Source organism: Nothobranchius furzeri, chromosome 16, assembly GCF_043380555.1.
Source record: "Nothobranchius furzeri strain GRZ-AD chromosome 16, NfurGRZ-RIMD1, whole genome shotgun sequence".
Taxonomy (NCBI): domain Eukaryota; kingdom Metazoa; phylum Chordata; class Actinopteri; order Cyprinodontiformes; family Nothobranchiidae; genus Nothobranchius; species Nothobranchius furzeri.
Window position 1 is genome coordinate 5,056,764 of NC_091756.1, and position 15,446 is coordinate 5,072,209.

The 15,446-nt window shown below is 42.3% G+C and overlaps 1 protein-coding gene across 2 annotated transcripts in view; it reads right to left on the reverse strand.

Moving 5' to 3' along the window:
- Positions 1-15,446, reverse strand: part of jmjd1cb (jumonji domain containing 1Cb) — a 173,811-nt gene that overhangs the window by 82,882 nt on the left and 75,483 nt on the right. For both annotated transcript variants that reach the window (XM_015976266.3, XM_070545366.1), the window contains exon 2: positions 8,596-8,769. In XM_015976266.3, coding sequence (XP_015831752.3) covers positions 8,596-8,769 — 174 coding nt within the window. The remainder of the gene's footprint in view (positions 1-8,595; positions 8,770-15,446) is intronic.

Here is a 15,446-nt window from a genome sequence, read left to right on the forward strand (position 1 = left end):
TGTAGGACTTTGCAACCACACTTTGTGCACTAAGCCCGGAGAGTTACTGCTCTCTGCCCAAGAGTCATCAGAAGTGGGAAACCCTTATAGTTATTGGCTGTTTGTTTTGATATTTCATGGTTGGATAAATCCTGTTCTTTGTTTGTTGGTTACGTTCTGGGACTCATCGTGAAAAATGTTGACTTTTTGGTTTTATTGTAAATACTGAATACTTTAAATGTTATTAGCTATAAAATAAACACGGTTAATCGTCCTATAAAGAGAGAATAAATTATGTCACAGCTGAAGAAGCTCAAATGCTCAGTTGCTTTACTCTGAGAGACCCACCTTAATGACAAGGAGCATAAAAACTTACAGAGCAGAAAGAATGCAGTTAATCACTCATCTAAAACTGACCGTTGAGCCTCTATAATGTATATGAAATTGGTCTTAAAATGTCCCAGGAGTCCTGAGAAAGGGCCAAGTAAAACATTCTTAATAAGCGTCAATATAAAAACACCTGTTTTCCCCACCCACCTCACCAGTGTGCATGTGTGTGTGCGTGCGTGCGTGCGTGCGTGTGTGTGTGTGTGCGTGCGTGCGTGCGTGCGTGTGTGTGTGTGTGTGTGTGCGTGTGTGTGTGTGTCGAAATGACATTTTCCTAACGAGGAACAATTTCTTCATGCTTTGGTGGGTGGTGGAGGGAGGGGGAGGGGCTTTGTATGATAAATGAGCCGCACTTGTGTAGCGCCGCTCAGAGTCAGGACTCCAAAGCGTTTTACACTACAGTATCATTCATCCATTCACACACACACACATTCACACACTGGTGGGGATGAGCTACGATGTAGCCACAGCTGCCCTGGGGCGCACTGACAGAGGTGAGGCTGTCAAGAACGGGCGCCACCGGTCCCTCTGACCACCACCAGCAGGCGAGGTGGGTTAAGTGTCTTGCCCAAGGACACAACAGCAGAATTCTCTGTCCAGAGCCGGATCGAACCTGCACCCTTCCTATTACTGGACAACCAGCTCAACCCGCTCTGTAACACTCTTTGATCTACATCAAAACTTTGTGGTAATTGGATGTAAACTGAACGTGCTGCAAATTAGCTAAAGTTACCAACTTATGTACTGTTCAAGTTGTAAAGGCAACAAGAATTCAACACACAACAATCAACAGCTACAACTTCAAAGCTGCAGCCTGTCAAAAAATACCTGCAGGAATCGATGTTTACACGGATGTGCTTGCTGAAAATGCTTGTATACTGTAGATGACGCAGATTGGGATTCGTTTTTATCTACTGCACACACACACACACACACACACCTTTTGTTATTCCAATAGACTTTGAAATGACCATCTGAGCATTTTTCTGTGCAGAGGGACCAGGTTGAGTTTTTCTGATTATCTGACATTACACAAAAGAGAAAGCAAAAACTACGTTTTTGCTCATGTGTGACTCTCCAAAGCCCTCACAATTCACCCCCCATGAATACATGTTTTTGTGTGTGTTATGTCCCGAGGACTTCTGTCCTCGGGACATAACACACACAAATTAATTTTTTTTTCATGTTGATTTTTTTTGACAAAACATGGCACTAAAGGGGTTAAATCTCAAAACCACTCAAATATTTTACTATGTTTGGTGAGGACTGAAGCTGAGGAGAGAAACTGTGTAAAAAAGATTGACTTTTGAAATATTATTTAATGTTTATTATACCTTTTTGCTAAAATGCGTTTTTTTTGCGTGAGGGACTTAAGTGTGAGTTTAACTGAATATCTGACACTACACAGAAAATACAAAGTAAAAAAATAACTTTTTTATGCTCATTTGTGATTCTCTAGAGCCCTCACAATTCTCCAAATGAGGTCCTTTTTTTCTTCTCTATCTGAAAAGGAGTTGGCTTAAGTCGAAACTTATATGTCCCTACCCCTTTTATACATATCATTCTTTACCTATACTTAGTATTACTATACCAAATGTAACACAAAACCACATTAAAACAACAAATGGTACAAATCACCCAATGAACCAAACCATATGGGAAAGAACAAAAAAATAAATAAAATAACATTTTTTTACCCTGTCCTCTGGACATAACACACAAAAAATGATTTAGTTTTTTATAATGTTGATTTTTTTGGACAAAACATGGCACTAAAGGGGTTAAATCTCAAAACCACTCAAATATTTTACTATGTTTGGTGAGGACTGAAGCTGAGGAGACAATCTGTAAAAAAAAAAAAAAAGTTCACTTTTCAAATATTATATAACTTTTATAAAAAAAATTGCCAAAATGCATTTTTTTGTGCAAGATTCTCCAGTGTAGCTTTTGAAACCTTGGAGGTTCCTTTCAAGTTGGTAACACTGTGGGAGGAGCGCTTCATTTGCAACTCAGGGCAGCGCAAGCGGGAGGAGCAAATAATCGGCTTGTTTTGTTTTTTATAATCGTTCAAAACTCAGATCGTAATCGTGATTAAAATTCGATTAATTGAGCAGCCCTAGTTGGAACAAATGAACCAATGCAGCTAATAGCTAACTTAGCTAACCCAAGAGGTTAGGAGGGGGCTCCGGGGACCAGGGCAGCCCACCCGCATGGCTGCCTGGCTTCTATGCAAGGCTGTAGTCACGCTGGATGCCTGTGGAGGTCGAATTTGGACTGAGATTGTTTAATTACAAGTAGAGCCTCAGACCACTGTGATTGTAGCCGGGCACCGTGGCCTCTTGCTCCACAGTCGGAAATCAGCAGGACATTAGCTACATGCACAAACCTACGTGAGCAACTGTTGTCTGTGATGAAGATGAACACAACACAGTCGTCCCACTGATGAACTTCTCCCTCAGCTCAGAGCTGCTGGTATTTGGTTTGAACAATTGAGCATTACAGTAAATCAGAGTGGAGCAAACTGAGCTTGAAATATTGTGGTTTTCATGCACTTTTTCTGCTCCAAAGCATGAATGTTAGGAGAGATATAGCATTTTCATTTAAGAAAATACTTTTTTTTTTTTTTGCTTTTGGCCTGTGAAAAAATATTGAACCCACTTTAAAAGATGAACTGGAAAGACTACAGATTGATAAACAGAATAGAAATAGAATAAAAAAAAAAACATTACTGTCCCTCAGCGGGGAAAGCTTGGTGTCAGAGCAGCAGTAACAAGCAATACAGGAGCAAAAGTAAAAAAATTAAAATAAAGAGTAAAAACCGAAATACTTAAGATTCAAAATATAACACTTTTTTTTAAATACTGTATATATAATTTAAAGTAGCTTTCAGGAGTTTTCCCCTTTCAGAATTTATGATTTTTCAGTAATCCGTAAAAGTGATTCTCTTATGTACCGTGGTATAATAAATGTTTCTTATTTATTTATTTTTTGCTAAGCACGCCCCCGCCCCGCAGAGCTCTGTGCAACAGGAAACTTAGCGCCGACTAGAACTAACTAATAGAACGCTATTATACTATATGATGCAGAGTTGATGAACTTTTCACGGACAAGTATAAATATATGATAACATGACATGATAATATTACTTGTAAAAATGATAGGAGCTTTATGACATGGTGCGTTATCCTGCTGGAAGTAGCCATCAGAGGACGGGTACATGGTGGTCGTGAAGGGATGGACATGGTCAGAAACACTGCTCAGGTAGTCCGTGGCATTTAAACCATGCCCAATTGGCACTAAAGGGCCTAAAGTGTGCCAAGAAAACATCCCCCACACCATTACACCACCACCACCAGCCTGCACAGTGGTAACAAGGCATGATGGATCCATGTTCTCATCCTGTTTACGCCAAATTCTGACTCTACCATCTGAATGTCTCAACAGAAATCGAGACTCATCAGACCAGGCAACTTTTTTCCAGTCTTCAACTGTCCAGTTTTGGTGGACCCGGTGGAGTCTTCTGCTGTTGTAGCCCATCCTCCTCGACTGTGATGTCAACCTATTCTGTGCCACTAGTGCGCAAGAGCGCAGCTTTCAAAACGTTTACTTGGCAACGGCAGACGAAGAAACGAGCTTGTCACATGACCAAACAAATGTGCTCAAACACGAGCAGTTAGCAAAGAGCATGGCATGGAAGCAGTTTATTCTTAGGTTTTTAATTCTTGGAACACAACATCAAACCTCTGAGCCTGGCAGAACATGGCAGAGCAAACAGAACCGAGACTAGCAAAAACAGGTCAGTCAGTTCATCTGTGAGGAGCTCCTGCTTGCGTCTGACTCCTAGTTTGTCAAGTAAAATAAAAATAAGGATTAGTTCCAGTTAACCAGCTATTGCATTTTGGAAAACATGCATCCCTAACATACATGCTGACACGGTCATGGCTGCCTTTGTTTAACATGCTAGAGTCAATCCACATGCTGGCGCGCTAGTCGCATTAATCCCGTTACTATGCAACCAGGAAACCACTTGGCGTGATGATGACTACAGCTTGTTTTGACACAGGGGGCTTAAAACCAAATAAAAAATTGTGAGCTAACATGTTTGTCCAAGTAAAAGTAAGACATTTATGGTAAATAATTCACACCAAGATAAAGGTGCTATTGCGCATTTGATCTGTGGCAGAAGCAAAGCGAAATCCTATAAACAGAGCTCTCTGTCAGCTCTCGCTGCTCTTCACCTTAAGCTAGGACTCGGAAGTCGAGAAGAAAAGCGAGACCAAGCTCATCCTATAGGCTGAGATACAAACCATATCACCCAATCACAAAATCTTGCATAAAAACTTTCAGCTTCAGGAGTGTGCTCAGTGCTGCTTCCTGGTGGACAAAGTCAGGAAGGACACCCCAGTGTTTCCCTTACATAGACGTAGCCGTGGCGGCATGGCTGAAATCCCAGCGCCACAACTGCAAGATCCCGTTTTATAGATTTTTAAAAAATTTTCTGCGCTGTTTCCCGAAGAAGCAGCAAGAACTACTCTGTTGTTGCTTGTGATCACAGCCGGCAGGCAGCAAGGAGGAGGAGGCAGGGCAGGGTGGTTACAGCTCGGGATGAGCGTACGGATAAAGCATTTTTGACGAATACGAGCATGAAACGAGTAAAACTCGTAAATATCTGTAATCGTGCTGAAGGAAAATCCTCATTGGGTAACTGACTGCCTTCACGCTCTGTGATTGGCCAGTCAAATTGAGCGCCCGCCCCTCCCTACACACAAAACTCTGCTCCGGCCCATCCACGCACACACAGAAAGTAACGGATCTCTCTGTGCTTGCTTCACTGTTGCTCGCGTTTCGTCACTACTCCCTAGGTTTTCTTCAGCTCGCCTCTTTTTCTGTTGAATATTTAAAGTTACTTTTATCGTAACGTACGTGGTGCGTTTGACAAGACAGAGCTGAAAACGGCTCGTGCTGAGTCGGTCACTGCCTCCGCTCCGGTCGGGGTGTTTTTTATTTTTTATTTTTTTATTTTAACTCTCTCTCCCTCTCTCTCTCTCACACACACCATAATCAACATTGTTTTGTTTAAGTGGGAAAAATGCCAACAATGTTAGGAAAAAATCAGTTAAATCAAATTAAAATAAAATGGTTCTAGTACTTCATATGTCCTAGTTCCTACTGCATGAGTTCAGATGTATTAATTCATGCACTTAAACATTAATGTTCTGGTTTTACTGAAAAAACTTGTTCTGTAATGGTTTCTTTACTATTGTGATCAAAAATATTTAATCTCAATTCTGAGGCTGCTCTGTAAATAGTTTTCGAATAAACAATACACATAGCAACTTCTGATCAATCCATATCAATTTCAGATTTAAAATAATGTATTGATGTAAACCACACCCACTCATTTCCAAATAATAAATAAGAGGTGCATTCATCTGTGTATCTCCTTTGATCCACATTAGTGATGTTTTCAGCACCAGAACAATGAAGCAAAGAAACAGATTCCTGAGATTAGTGTCGGTTAGTGTAGCTGCGTCTAACTGTTGACTGCTCCATCTTTTCTTATTTCTGCAGGTTAGCAACAAAAACGGCCCTCTCTCCAAGCAGACTTTGTTCTTTCATAGTCCCGTTAAATCCGCTGTGTTGATGCATTTTAAGGAGCTTCCACTGCGTGTTTACGTCACTCTCACAGACGGGGTTAAAGTAACACTTGTGCCACTGCGCGCACGCGGGTGAGGAAGGCGTGATGCGGCACCTACACACAGGGTCTGTCGGCTGCAGTGACGTGTGATTTTCTGGTGTAATCGGCTCTAAGAGGAGTAGATCGGAAATCGGTCGAGCACGTGTTTTTTACAGAAATTGGCCAATATTGATCGGTGGCCAATGGGAACATCACTAGACATTATTTCTACTAAAATTATTAATTTTATAACTTAACTCAAATGTTTTTAATGGGCAGGAAAACACTACAATCCAGTCTGCAGACACACCAGGCCCACAGCTTGAGAGCAGCATGAAAATCCAAGTTTACAACAATGGGTTAAAGAAAAAAAACATCCCAACAGTTCATAGTCTGCAGCAGAAACACGAAGCACCAAGCAACAACACAGTCTGAGGACATAAAGATAGAGTCTGGAGCTTCGGCAGTTTCAACTTAAACTGTGTTTATAATTACAGTGAATGCTGCAGTCCAACACAGGGACAACAGGGTCCTGTGTGGAGTTTCCACCTTTATCAGAGCAAGTAACATCATCATCACCACCACTAGCACTGGGAGTCAGAAAATAAAGTTTACACCATGAAGAAACATGCAGAACTGTAAGAGTGGAACAGCAGCAGGAGTGGGGGACATGCTGGGTTCTGTCCTCAGACGTAGACAATCAGACTCTTAGTGTCAAACTGTGGTGTGTGTGTGCGTGTGCGTGTGCGTGTGTGTGTGTGTGTGTGTGTGTGTGTGTGTGTGTGTGTGTGTGTGTGTGTAGCAGCTTATGGCACTCAAACACTAGCATCAGCTCCACGCCACCTGGACCAGGTTGGGAGTGTTCTCATTTGCCTTTCCCGCGTGCAACCCAACATCTATTCAGCCCTTCTCCTGAGGCCGTCTGCCTGGAACGTGACCTCTGGCAGCATTCGATACAGTTGACCACCCTGAACAGGCTGGAGGCGCTGATTGGAGTCACAGGGAGTCCTTTAGACTGGTTCCACTCCTACCTGACAGAAAGAAACTTTAGTGTCCATATAGGTGACTGTTCGTCACCCTTTACGCCACTCCCCTGGGGGGGTGCCCCATGGGTCTGTTCTGGGTCCACTCCTTTTTTATTTACATTCTGCCACTGGGAAACATGTTGGCTTAACATGGCTTCAACTACAATCTTTATGCTTGTACTGTCAGATCCATTTGGCTCAAAATCAGTCAAGTTGAACCAATCAGCTTCATGAATGTCTCCTGGACATTAAGACACGGCTTGCTTCCATTTTTCTGATGCTAAATAACAAAAAGACTGAGGCTGTTCTTTTCCAACCTAAACACTCTGACACCTGACAATGTCTGCACATGTTAATGCTACCGTTAGATCCTGTGTTTCCCAGCTCCGTCGCATAACCCATCTAAAACCTATTCTCAAAGAGCAGCACCTGGAATCTGCCGTTCATGCATTAATCACCTCTAGACTTGATTATGCAAATGCTGTTCTCATTGGTGTTAATGCATCCACTCGGCCGCTTGCAGCAAGGTTTCTTACAACGTCAACCTGACGCTGTTATAGCACACCTGTTCTATCTGACCTACACTGGCTTCCGGTGCACTACCAGGTGCAGTTTAAAATGTTTAGCTTTTAAAGCTCAGCATGGTCTCGCTCCCCTCTACCGGACAGCTGCTCTCACCATACATGTCTGTGCGCCAGTCTGCTTTTACTGGTCCAGTTCAAATCTAGCCAAAATACCCATTTCTTTCATCTAGCTTTTGGCCAATGAGTGTATTCTTGTGCTGCATTTTAGTTATTGATGGCCTTAAAGTTTTATTTCTGAACATATCTTTTTTCTGACTGTTAAGCCTGCACTCTCTGTTTGAAGGTGAATTTTAATCCTGTTTTTATGTCTAAGATTTTACCCCGTGCGGCACTTTGGTCGGCTGACACGCCGTTTTTAAATGTGCTTTTGCAAATAAATATGGTATGGTACAGTATGGAATGGAGTTGAACAGGGCCAACACACCCACTGTTATCTAAATGGCCGGCTCAAAATCATGCGTACCATTAAGAGGAGCCTCTGATTGGCGGATAGAATCAGCCCACGGGAGCTTCCCGCATGCGATTCATCATCATTCTGGATGCTGCGGTTAACGAGCATCTGACTGAAGCCGTTTTACGATGTCTCTGTCTGCTGTGAGAAGGCAGGCAAGCACGCGCACACACAATGCTGCTAGACGCAGCAAATCAGGATGCAAAATCAGAGTCAGAGTCTCCAAAAGCAAACCTGCTCAGGCCGCTTTTGTTAAATAATGGAGACACCACGGTCTGCTTTGAGCACTTATGCCTCGCCCACGTGCTCATGACATCACAGGCCACAGAACTCCAATGTGCTCAGTCACGTTCGCATTGCTAAGGCAGTGTGAAAACGCAGTCAGGCTGGGGCGGGCGGAGCGGTGTGTAGTGGAGCTGATGCTAGTGGCGTTTGTCACAAAAGTCATCCTGTTACTGAGTCCAGCCTATGAATAGCAAACAAAGGACTCACCAGTGCAGGCCACTGTATGTGTTTGGCCTTGTTCCCCTGCAGATGGCCTCCTGCTGTTTCTTCCGTCCTCTTTGCCCAGACCAGCTGGTGCTCCAGGAGAAAAAGCTGGAAATCCTCATAGACCTTCACCCACTCTCGCTTCTCCCACTCCTGGTCGTCAAACTCTACATACACCTGGAAAGCAGACAATAAAGAGATGTTAGCTTTGTTGGGCTACTTGGCTGTACTGCCCCACCCTTGATGAATCCTCACTAAATACATACATACATAACCGAGTATATACAGTGGGTACGAAAAGTATTCAGACCCTTGTCAATTTTTCACTGTTACTGTCACAGCCATTTGATAAAATAAATTTAATTCATTTCTTCCTTGTGATGTACACACAGCACCCCATTTCGACAGAAAAACACAGATTTTTAGAAATGCAGACTGATTTATTTAAAAACAAACACAGAAATATCGCATGGTTTTAAGTATTTAGTAGAAGCACTCTAATGAGCCAATACTGCCACCAGTCTTCTTGGTGAAGATGCAACAATTTTCTTATATAATATATATATATATATATATATATATATATATATACACACACACTAAACATACCGTTCAGGAAATTATTATACATTTATAATGTAATCAGTTAGAATAAATTGAATGAAGTCTGAATATATGAACTGAAAGTCTGAATTTATAGACTGAAGTTTAAATATTTTGATTGAAGTCTGAAAAAATTGAATGAGTAGTGCTTTAAGGAGGTCGGCGTGCAGCGGTACACACTGCCACTGACCCATCAGCATACCAGGACTTAGTAGTAGAGCACCAAATTCTCCCCGCAAAGTGTGTCACTGAGAGTTTAAAACAAAAATTATTCTTGTGCAAATATTGGTGTATTCACCTTTAATACTAGTTATTACAATGCAGCAGTTGCTGGATTGGTGCAGTTCAAAGTGGAGTGCATCACATAAAACAATATTAACATAAAGGTGAGACGTGTCATAATTTAGGCTGCAAAAAGGCAGTCCCTTTGCTCATAGAATAATAATAATAAACGGAGCAATTACAATAGGCCTTCGCAGCTTTGCTACTCGGGCCTAATTATTTATACATTTTAACAGTATAACAAAGGTAGATTTACATGGAATCGTTTCGTGGGTTTCTAAATGCTTACAACTGATTTTAAATCTGCTTATCCAAGGAAGTTTTTCGGCCGATGCAGATATTTAAAAAAAAAACTGTAAATATCAACCATTCATTTACAGGTTAACCATACTGAGAAGCATTCATCTAAAATAAAGTATAAAATAAGTCTTAAAACAGCCCAGCAGATGGCCAGTTGGTAATGGCAGACATATCAGTCCAACCCTATCCTTGAACTCTACATGTCATGTTCTCTGACTCAGAGGATAAACAATTAAAACCAATACTAATACTACACAGCTGATCACAGAATCCTTTTGACATCCTCTTAAGGATAATCCAGTGACTGATATGTGGTTCAGTGAACAAATGTGAGAATGCATTATCCAGGTTTCATTGTTGCCCTCCTTCCTCCACACGACTCCATCCCTCCCCCATTCTACACAGATAGGGAGGGATCAACGAGTGCATCCCTCTTCCACCTCCTCCACTCCCACAATGCCCTGCTGAACTGAGTGATCAACCCCAGCCAGCCATTTATGAGACTAAATATCACATCCTTCCTCCACCCCGAATGTCTTGTGTAGAACTTCGGAAGGTCGCCTTGGGCCTCCTGACAGGGTTGCGGAAGGCGCTTTATAAATAAAGCTTTGATTGATTGATTGATTGATTGATTGAACTTTCCAATAAATCAGTTCATTCGTTACGGTTGTCTCATGTCATTTGTGACAACACTGCGTTATTTGTCAACCTAACCATTTTACCTTCATTATGACTGCCTCAGTGTCAGTCATTCCAGGACACCCCCCAACTGAGCCCAATCCACCACTCTCACATGATCCTCCATTCTTTATTCCTCCTTCCATCCTCAACTGTTCCCAGGGAATAAAGGTTGACCTCAATCTGTGACTTCTACTCGGTCCAATTTCATTATACTAATATTGGATTTTTAAACTTTGTTTATTTAATCCCTCATGAAAAACACCCTCGATAAAGTTTTTGGCTTCGCACATGCATTTACCTGTCTCAACTGCTTTTTTCCTTTAGCTCTGCACATTTTTGCCAAGCTAATGAATTCAGCAGGATGATGATGTTGATTGTCCTGCTTCTCTCCATCCAGATAGTCTCAAGTCCGGATCCCTCCTCCCTTGGACTTTAAACACTAACACTCAGTGTCTCTGTGCGGATGGCAGATAATTTAATCTCCAGAGTTGGGAGTGATTACTTTCTTCTCTAGTCTGAAGCGAAATATTTATTTTTGTCTGCGAGAGCTGCAGGATCCCTGTACAGTCTTCCTGAAGAAGAGTTTTATGGCTTGGTTTATGCTTGACGCATTTACTTTCCGCTTGGTGATGCGGCTCGCGGATGGAACGCGCTTCACAACTCGCAGCGTTTATGGTTCCTGCAGCTCGTCTCTGCGGTGAGCCAATATTCTCCCAAACTGTAGGGGGCAGCATGGAGCTCTACGGCATGCGTCCAACACTACACCATAGTAGAAGTAAAAGTTACTGTTGTTTACAACATGGCATTCCAGCATTTTTAACAGCGTCCTCGTCTTTTCCGACAGTGCGAGCTATTTCACGGTGATCTCTGAGAGCTGAATCATACAAATGTCTGTATTTACGAACCTCTGCCATACTAGTTATTGCCGGTCCGCCATGTTTTTCCACGTCCGACCATCCGCGTGGTTAGAAAATTTCCTAGGTGCGTGGTACGGAAATTTTGGGCCGTGCGGAGGTGCGGTGGAGGGGCGTGGTGGTTAAAATGATGCAATTTCGCCACGCGGAGCCTTGCGGACGCGTCAAGCATAAACCAACCTTTAGCCTCTATGGAATTCTCTCCTTCAAGCAGTCAGTAAAGCCTGGTATAGGGTTGTCTCTGTGTGAAAACTTAACCTTGCTTTTATTGAGACCAAAATTATTAGTTTTCGATTTTATCGCGGCATTTTTTTAAACGTGTCACATGGTTTTGAAGTAGTGCTGCTCTTACTTGAGTACAGTTGTTGGCTACTCTTTCCTAGCGCCCCCTACAGATCAGGGGCACCCAAACCGTTTCCCTCAGTGGGACAAAATGAAAATCTATCTCCCACTCCTATTTATTATTTCATGATAACTATATTTTGCTGGTCGTTTAGATGGTATTACATTCACTAATTTATAGCACCAGAAACGTGTTTTATATTTTCAGACAACTAAATAAACCCTCTATATCAGTATAGTTGTTCTCGGTTTGTGTCCTTCCAGTGAGCTTTGCACATTTGGGAAAATGTCATTATGCAGTAATCATCGTTAAATTCATAATACGGCCAAAGTCAATCTGTTGCATTCGCGACCATCTCTTATGTGTCCCCTCAGAGTCCTGTAATGCATAGCGTCATTTAAATTTGGGGGTGTCTGTGACACGGTTTATACACTGGCAGTGGGCACTGTGGCTGCACTATAGGGCCACTCGTTGTGTTCTCCCTCAACCCAAAGTCCTCACATCACGCATTTCAGCTAAAACGCCAACTTTAACTTGTCTTACTGTAGAGTTGTGGGTGATGGACATGCAGATGTGTCATGAGATTCAAAGCGTTGCTGCCTTTCACAGACACGGTTTTCCAGCACGTGCTGCAAACAGACAGAACATTTCCGTTTTTGTTCAGGACAAATGAATTTTTGAGCGCTCGGGAACCATTTGGTGGTTTAACCCCCCAATCTAACCCCTTAATGCTGAGTGTCAAGCAGGGAGGCATTGGGTCCCATTTTTTTCTAAGTCTTTGGTATGATCCGGCCAGGAATCGAGCCCTGATCTCCCAGTCTCAGGGCGGACACTCTACCACTATGCCACTGAGTTGGTAAAGGAAAGAAAAACAAAAAAAAAAGATATAAGACTAAATTATGACGAATACTGATTTACATTTTTGTTGACAGTATCAATTATCCAATCAGAAAATGTAAAAGATAGAACAGGTGAGAAAAAAACAGCTGGCCGCTGTTTTAACAAGCTACCGGTAACAATTTAACTATTTATGCCTAACAACTGGGTGGAAAAGCATTAAATGTGACAATCAGAAACAAGTTTGCGACTTCCGGTTTGGGCGTTCATGTGAAGACAGCATAGTCTCGATTTCCTGCAGCGGCAACTTTGAAAAGTTTTTTTTTTTCTAGGAAGAACCCAGTGAACTGAAAATTAAGTTTTAAAACACTTCAAACGAATACTGAGGAAGAAGAATGCGCCTATAATGGCAGAAACAGAACCAGATGAAGCCACATATTTGATTTAGATGTGCACAGTTCTAACTAGCATTGCTGACATGCAGGAAGAGCACAGAGTTAGCATTGCAGCAGTCTACAAAAAATCACTTGCAACCCTGAAATTAAGACTCGACAAAACACAGAAAATTATACAGAGCATGGTCAGCGAATGAACTCATGCTGAACTGCAAGACCAGCGAGTTCAAGCTTTGGAGGAGAGATGCCTAGCATTTGCAAATAGCAACAGCAAGCTAACTGCTAAAATCATCAATCTCGAAAGCCTCAGCCGCAGAAACGTCAGGATAATCAGCATCCCCGAATCAATAGAAGGACCAAGTCCACAAACCTTTTTGCCGAACTGCTGGCTGAAATGTTCTGCTACCAGATCCTTAAATCTCAACCAAAACTGGACTGAGCTCGCAAAGCACTCACTGCTAAAAACGGCAGACCAGCACCCGGCCCAGACCTGCGATAATCCACCTTCATCGCTACCAGATTAAGGAGTTAATCATCCGCGAGGCTTGCAAAGATTGGGGAAAACTTCAGTACTGAGGGTCACCTATCAAAATCTTTGAGGACTACACATCTGAAGTTGCAGAGGAGCCAAGTACCAAACTGTGATGGCCAACCTCTACAACTTGGCTCTCTGGCTAGCGCTTCTCTTCCTGAAGAGTAGCATGAGGATAAGATTCTCATCACCTGAAGAACCAAACACCTTTGTGGCTAAGTACCAAGAGACTCCAAGACCTGATTAGCTTAGTTTAAGAGCTGTTTTCCTTGAGGCTAGCATAACCAGGTTAACTAAACTTCCCGCATAAGAGAGACTTCCAATGGGAGTGGTATTATGGTCTTGACGATATTTCAGTCGTTTCGGAAACTGGTTGCATCAAGTTTAATTTTGTTAGAACAAAAATTTGAAAATAAAGTTCCTTAATCATTTTATTTTTCTCATGTAAGATTAAGAGTTCAAAAAGTTACTTCATAATTAAAAACATTAAAGGGGACCTAGAATGCAGTTAATCAGTAATCTAAATATGACCTTTGAGCCTCAGTAAAGCATAAAAAATTTTGTTGGGAGCTTAAATCATACCGGCAGACTTGGAGGGTGTGAAAAAGGTGACAACTGCAAGTGCGGAGTGCTGATGAGTTGGTTGTGATAACATTTTTAGAGCTGCAACTGCAGGTTAATGCAGCTTTATCTCAGCTGTTGGCTTAATATTTTAATAAACCACTGCTAAGGGCAAACTGCTGATCTGACTCTTTATTGCAGCAGCAATACTACAATATTATGAAATTATCTCATCACGTGTTTTTCCTCCAGTGTCCTTAAATCTTTTGGTGCCCAGATCAATATATTGGGATTTATTTTAAATGAGTAAGGCCGTAGCAAACTGGCAGCCATTTCTTACCAGAAGTATTTATCTTACTAATATTAGGCTTTAAAGGGGTTAAATACTGGTGGTGTTTACTCCTAACTCAAGTACAAAAGAAACGCAACAAGCCTCGGGGAAAAAAAAACTATAAAGGCAAATCTGCTAAAGTTTTTAACAAAAAAAATGTATTTAGTGCTGATTTAGTTTGATTTGACAATTTTTAAACCCAAAACTGCTGCAATAAATTCAAACGACAGCACTCATTCTCATTGTGAGCGCCGCTCTGCCTCATCGTGCCGTCTCTGACTCTGATTGGTCAAATGATGGCATGTGACTAACACGCTAGAACAAAGATTGTTTGTGAACAAGGAGTCCCCCCCCCCTCCATTCTCTGTCATAAGAGTGACTGAATCCCATCGCTGAAACCCGACAGAAGACCCCCGCTGAAGCAGTGAGTCAAGAATGAGTGTGTGGCAAAGACAGGCTTGCAGGGCTACCAACTCTCTAGCACTGAGCGTGAGACACACACATTTGGCCCTCTTCACACGCTCTCACACAACACCTCCAATATATCATGCAGAAAAATCAAAACACCCATAGGTGCCATGGATGTGGCACCTATGGGGGATGTGAGTGTTTTAACACCCACACTTTTTCTAATGATGACATTCAACACACACACTTTTAATGCAGTTTTGCTCTTTAACTGCACCACCAGTCTGGTCTCTCCTTCATGTGCGCGTTTTGCCCGCACATGCCCCTCTCCCTCTGGTGACTGAAACCTGCACCTTTGTGCACCGGGGTTACGTCAGTATTCTCCTCTGTTTAGCCGTGGGTTCCGTAGTTGATGTGCATTTCCACCACACCTGCTCCACACTGCACAAGCGACCAAAACATGTGTACCAATTACAAGCTTGCACACGGCGCTCTCTCATCGCACAAGGCTGCAGCCTCCATGAGCTCAAACTTCTTGTTGAGCAAATCAACATTTGGTACTCGAGGAAGCCAAATCAGGTGTGCATGTGCCCTACCACTGTGTGTGTCCATCAACTCAGAAGTTGTTTATTTTATGAGCGTGCACGTTTTTGCTGCTTGTGCGGTG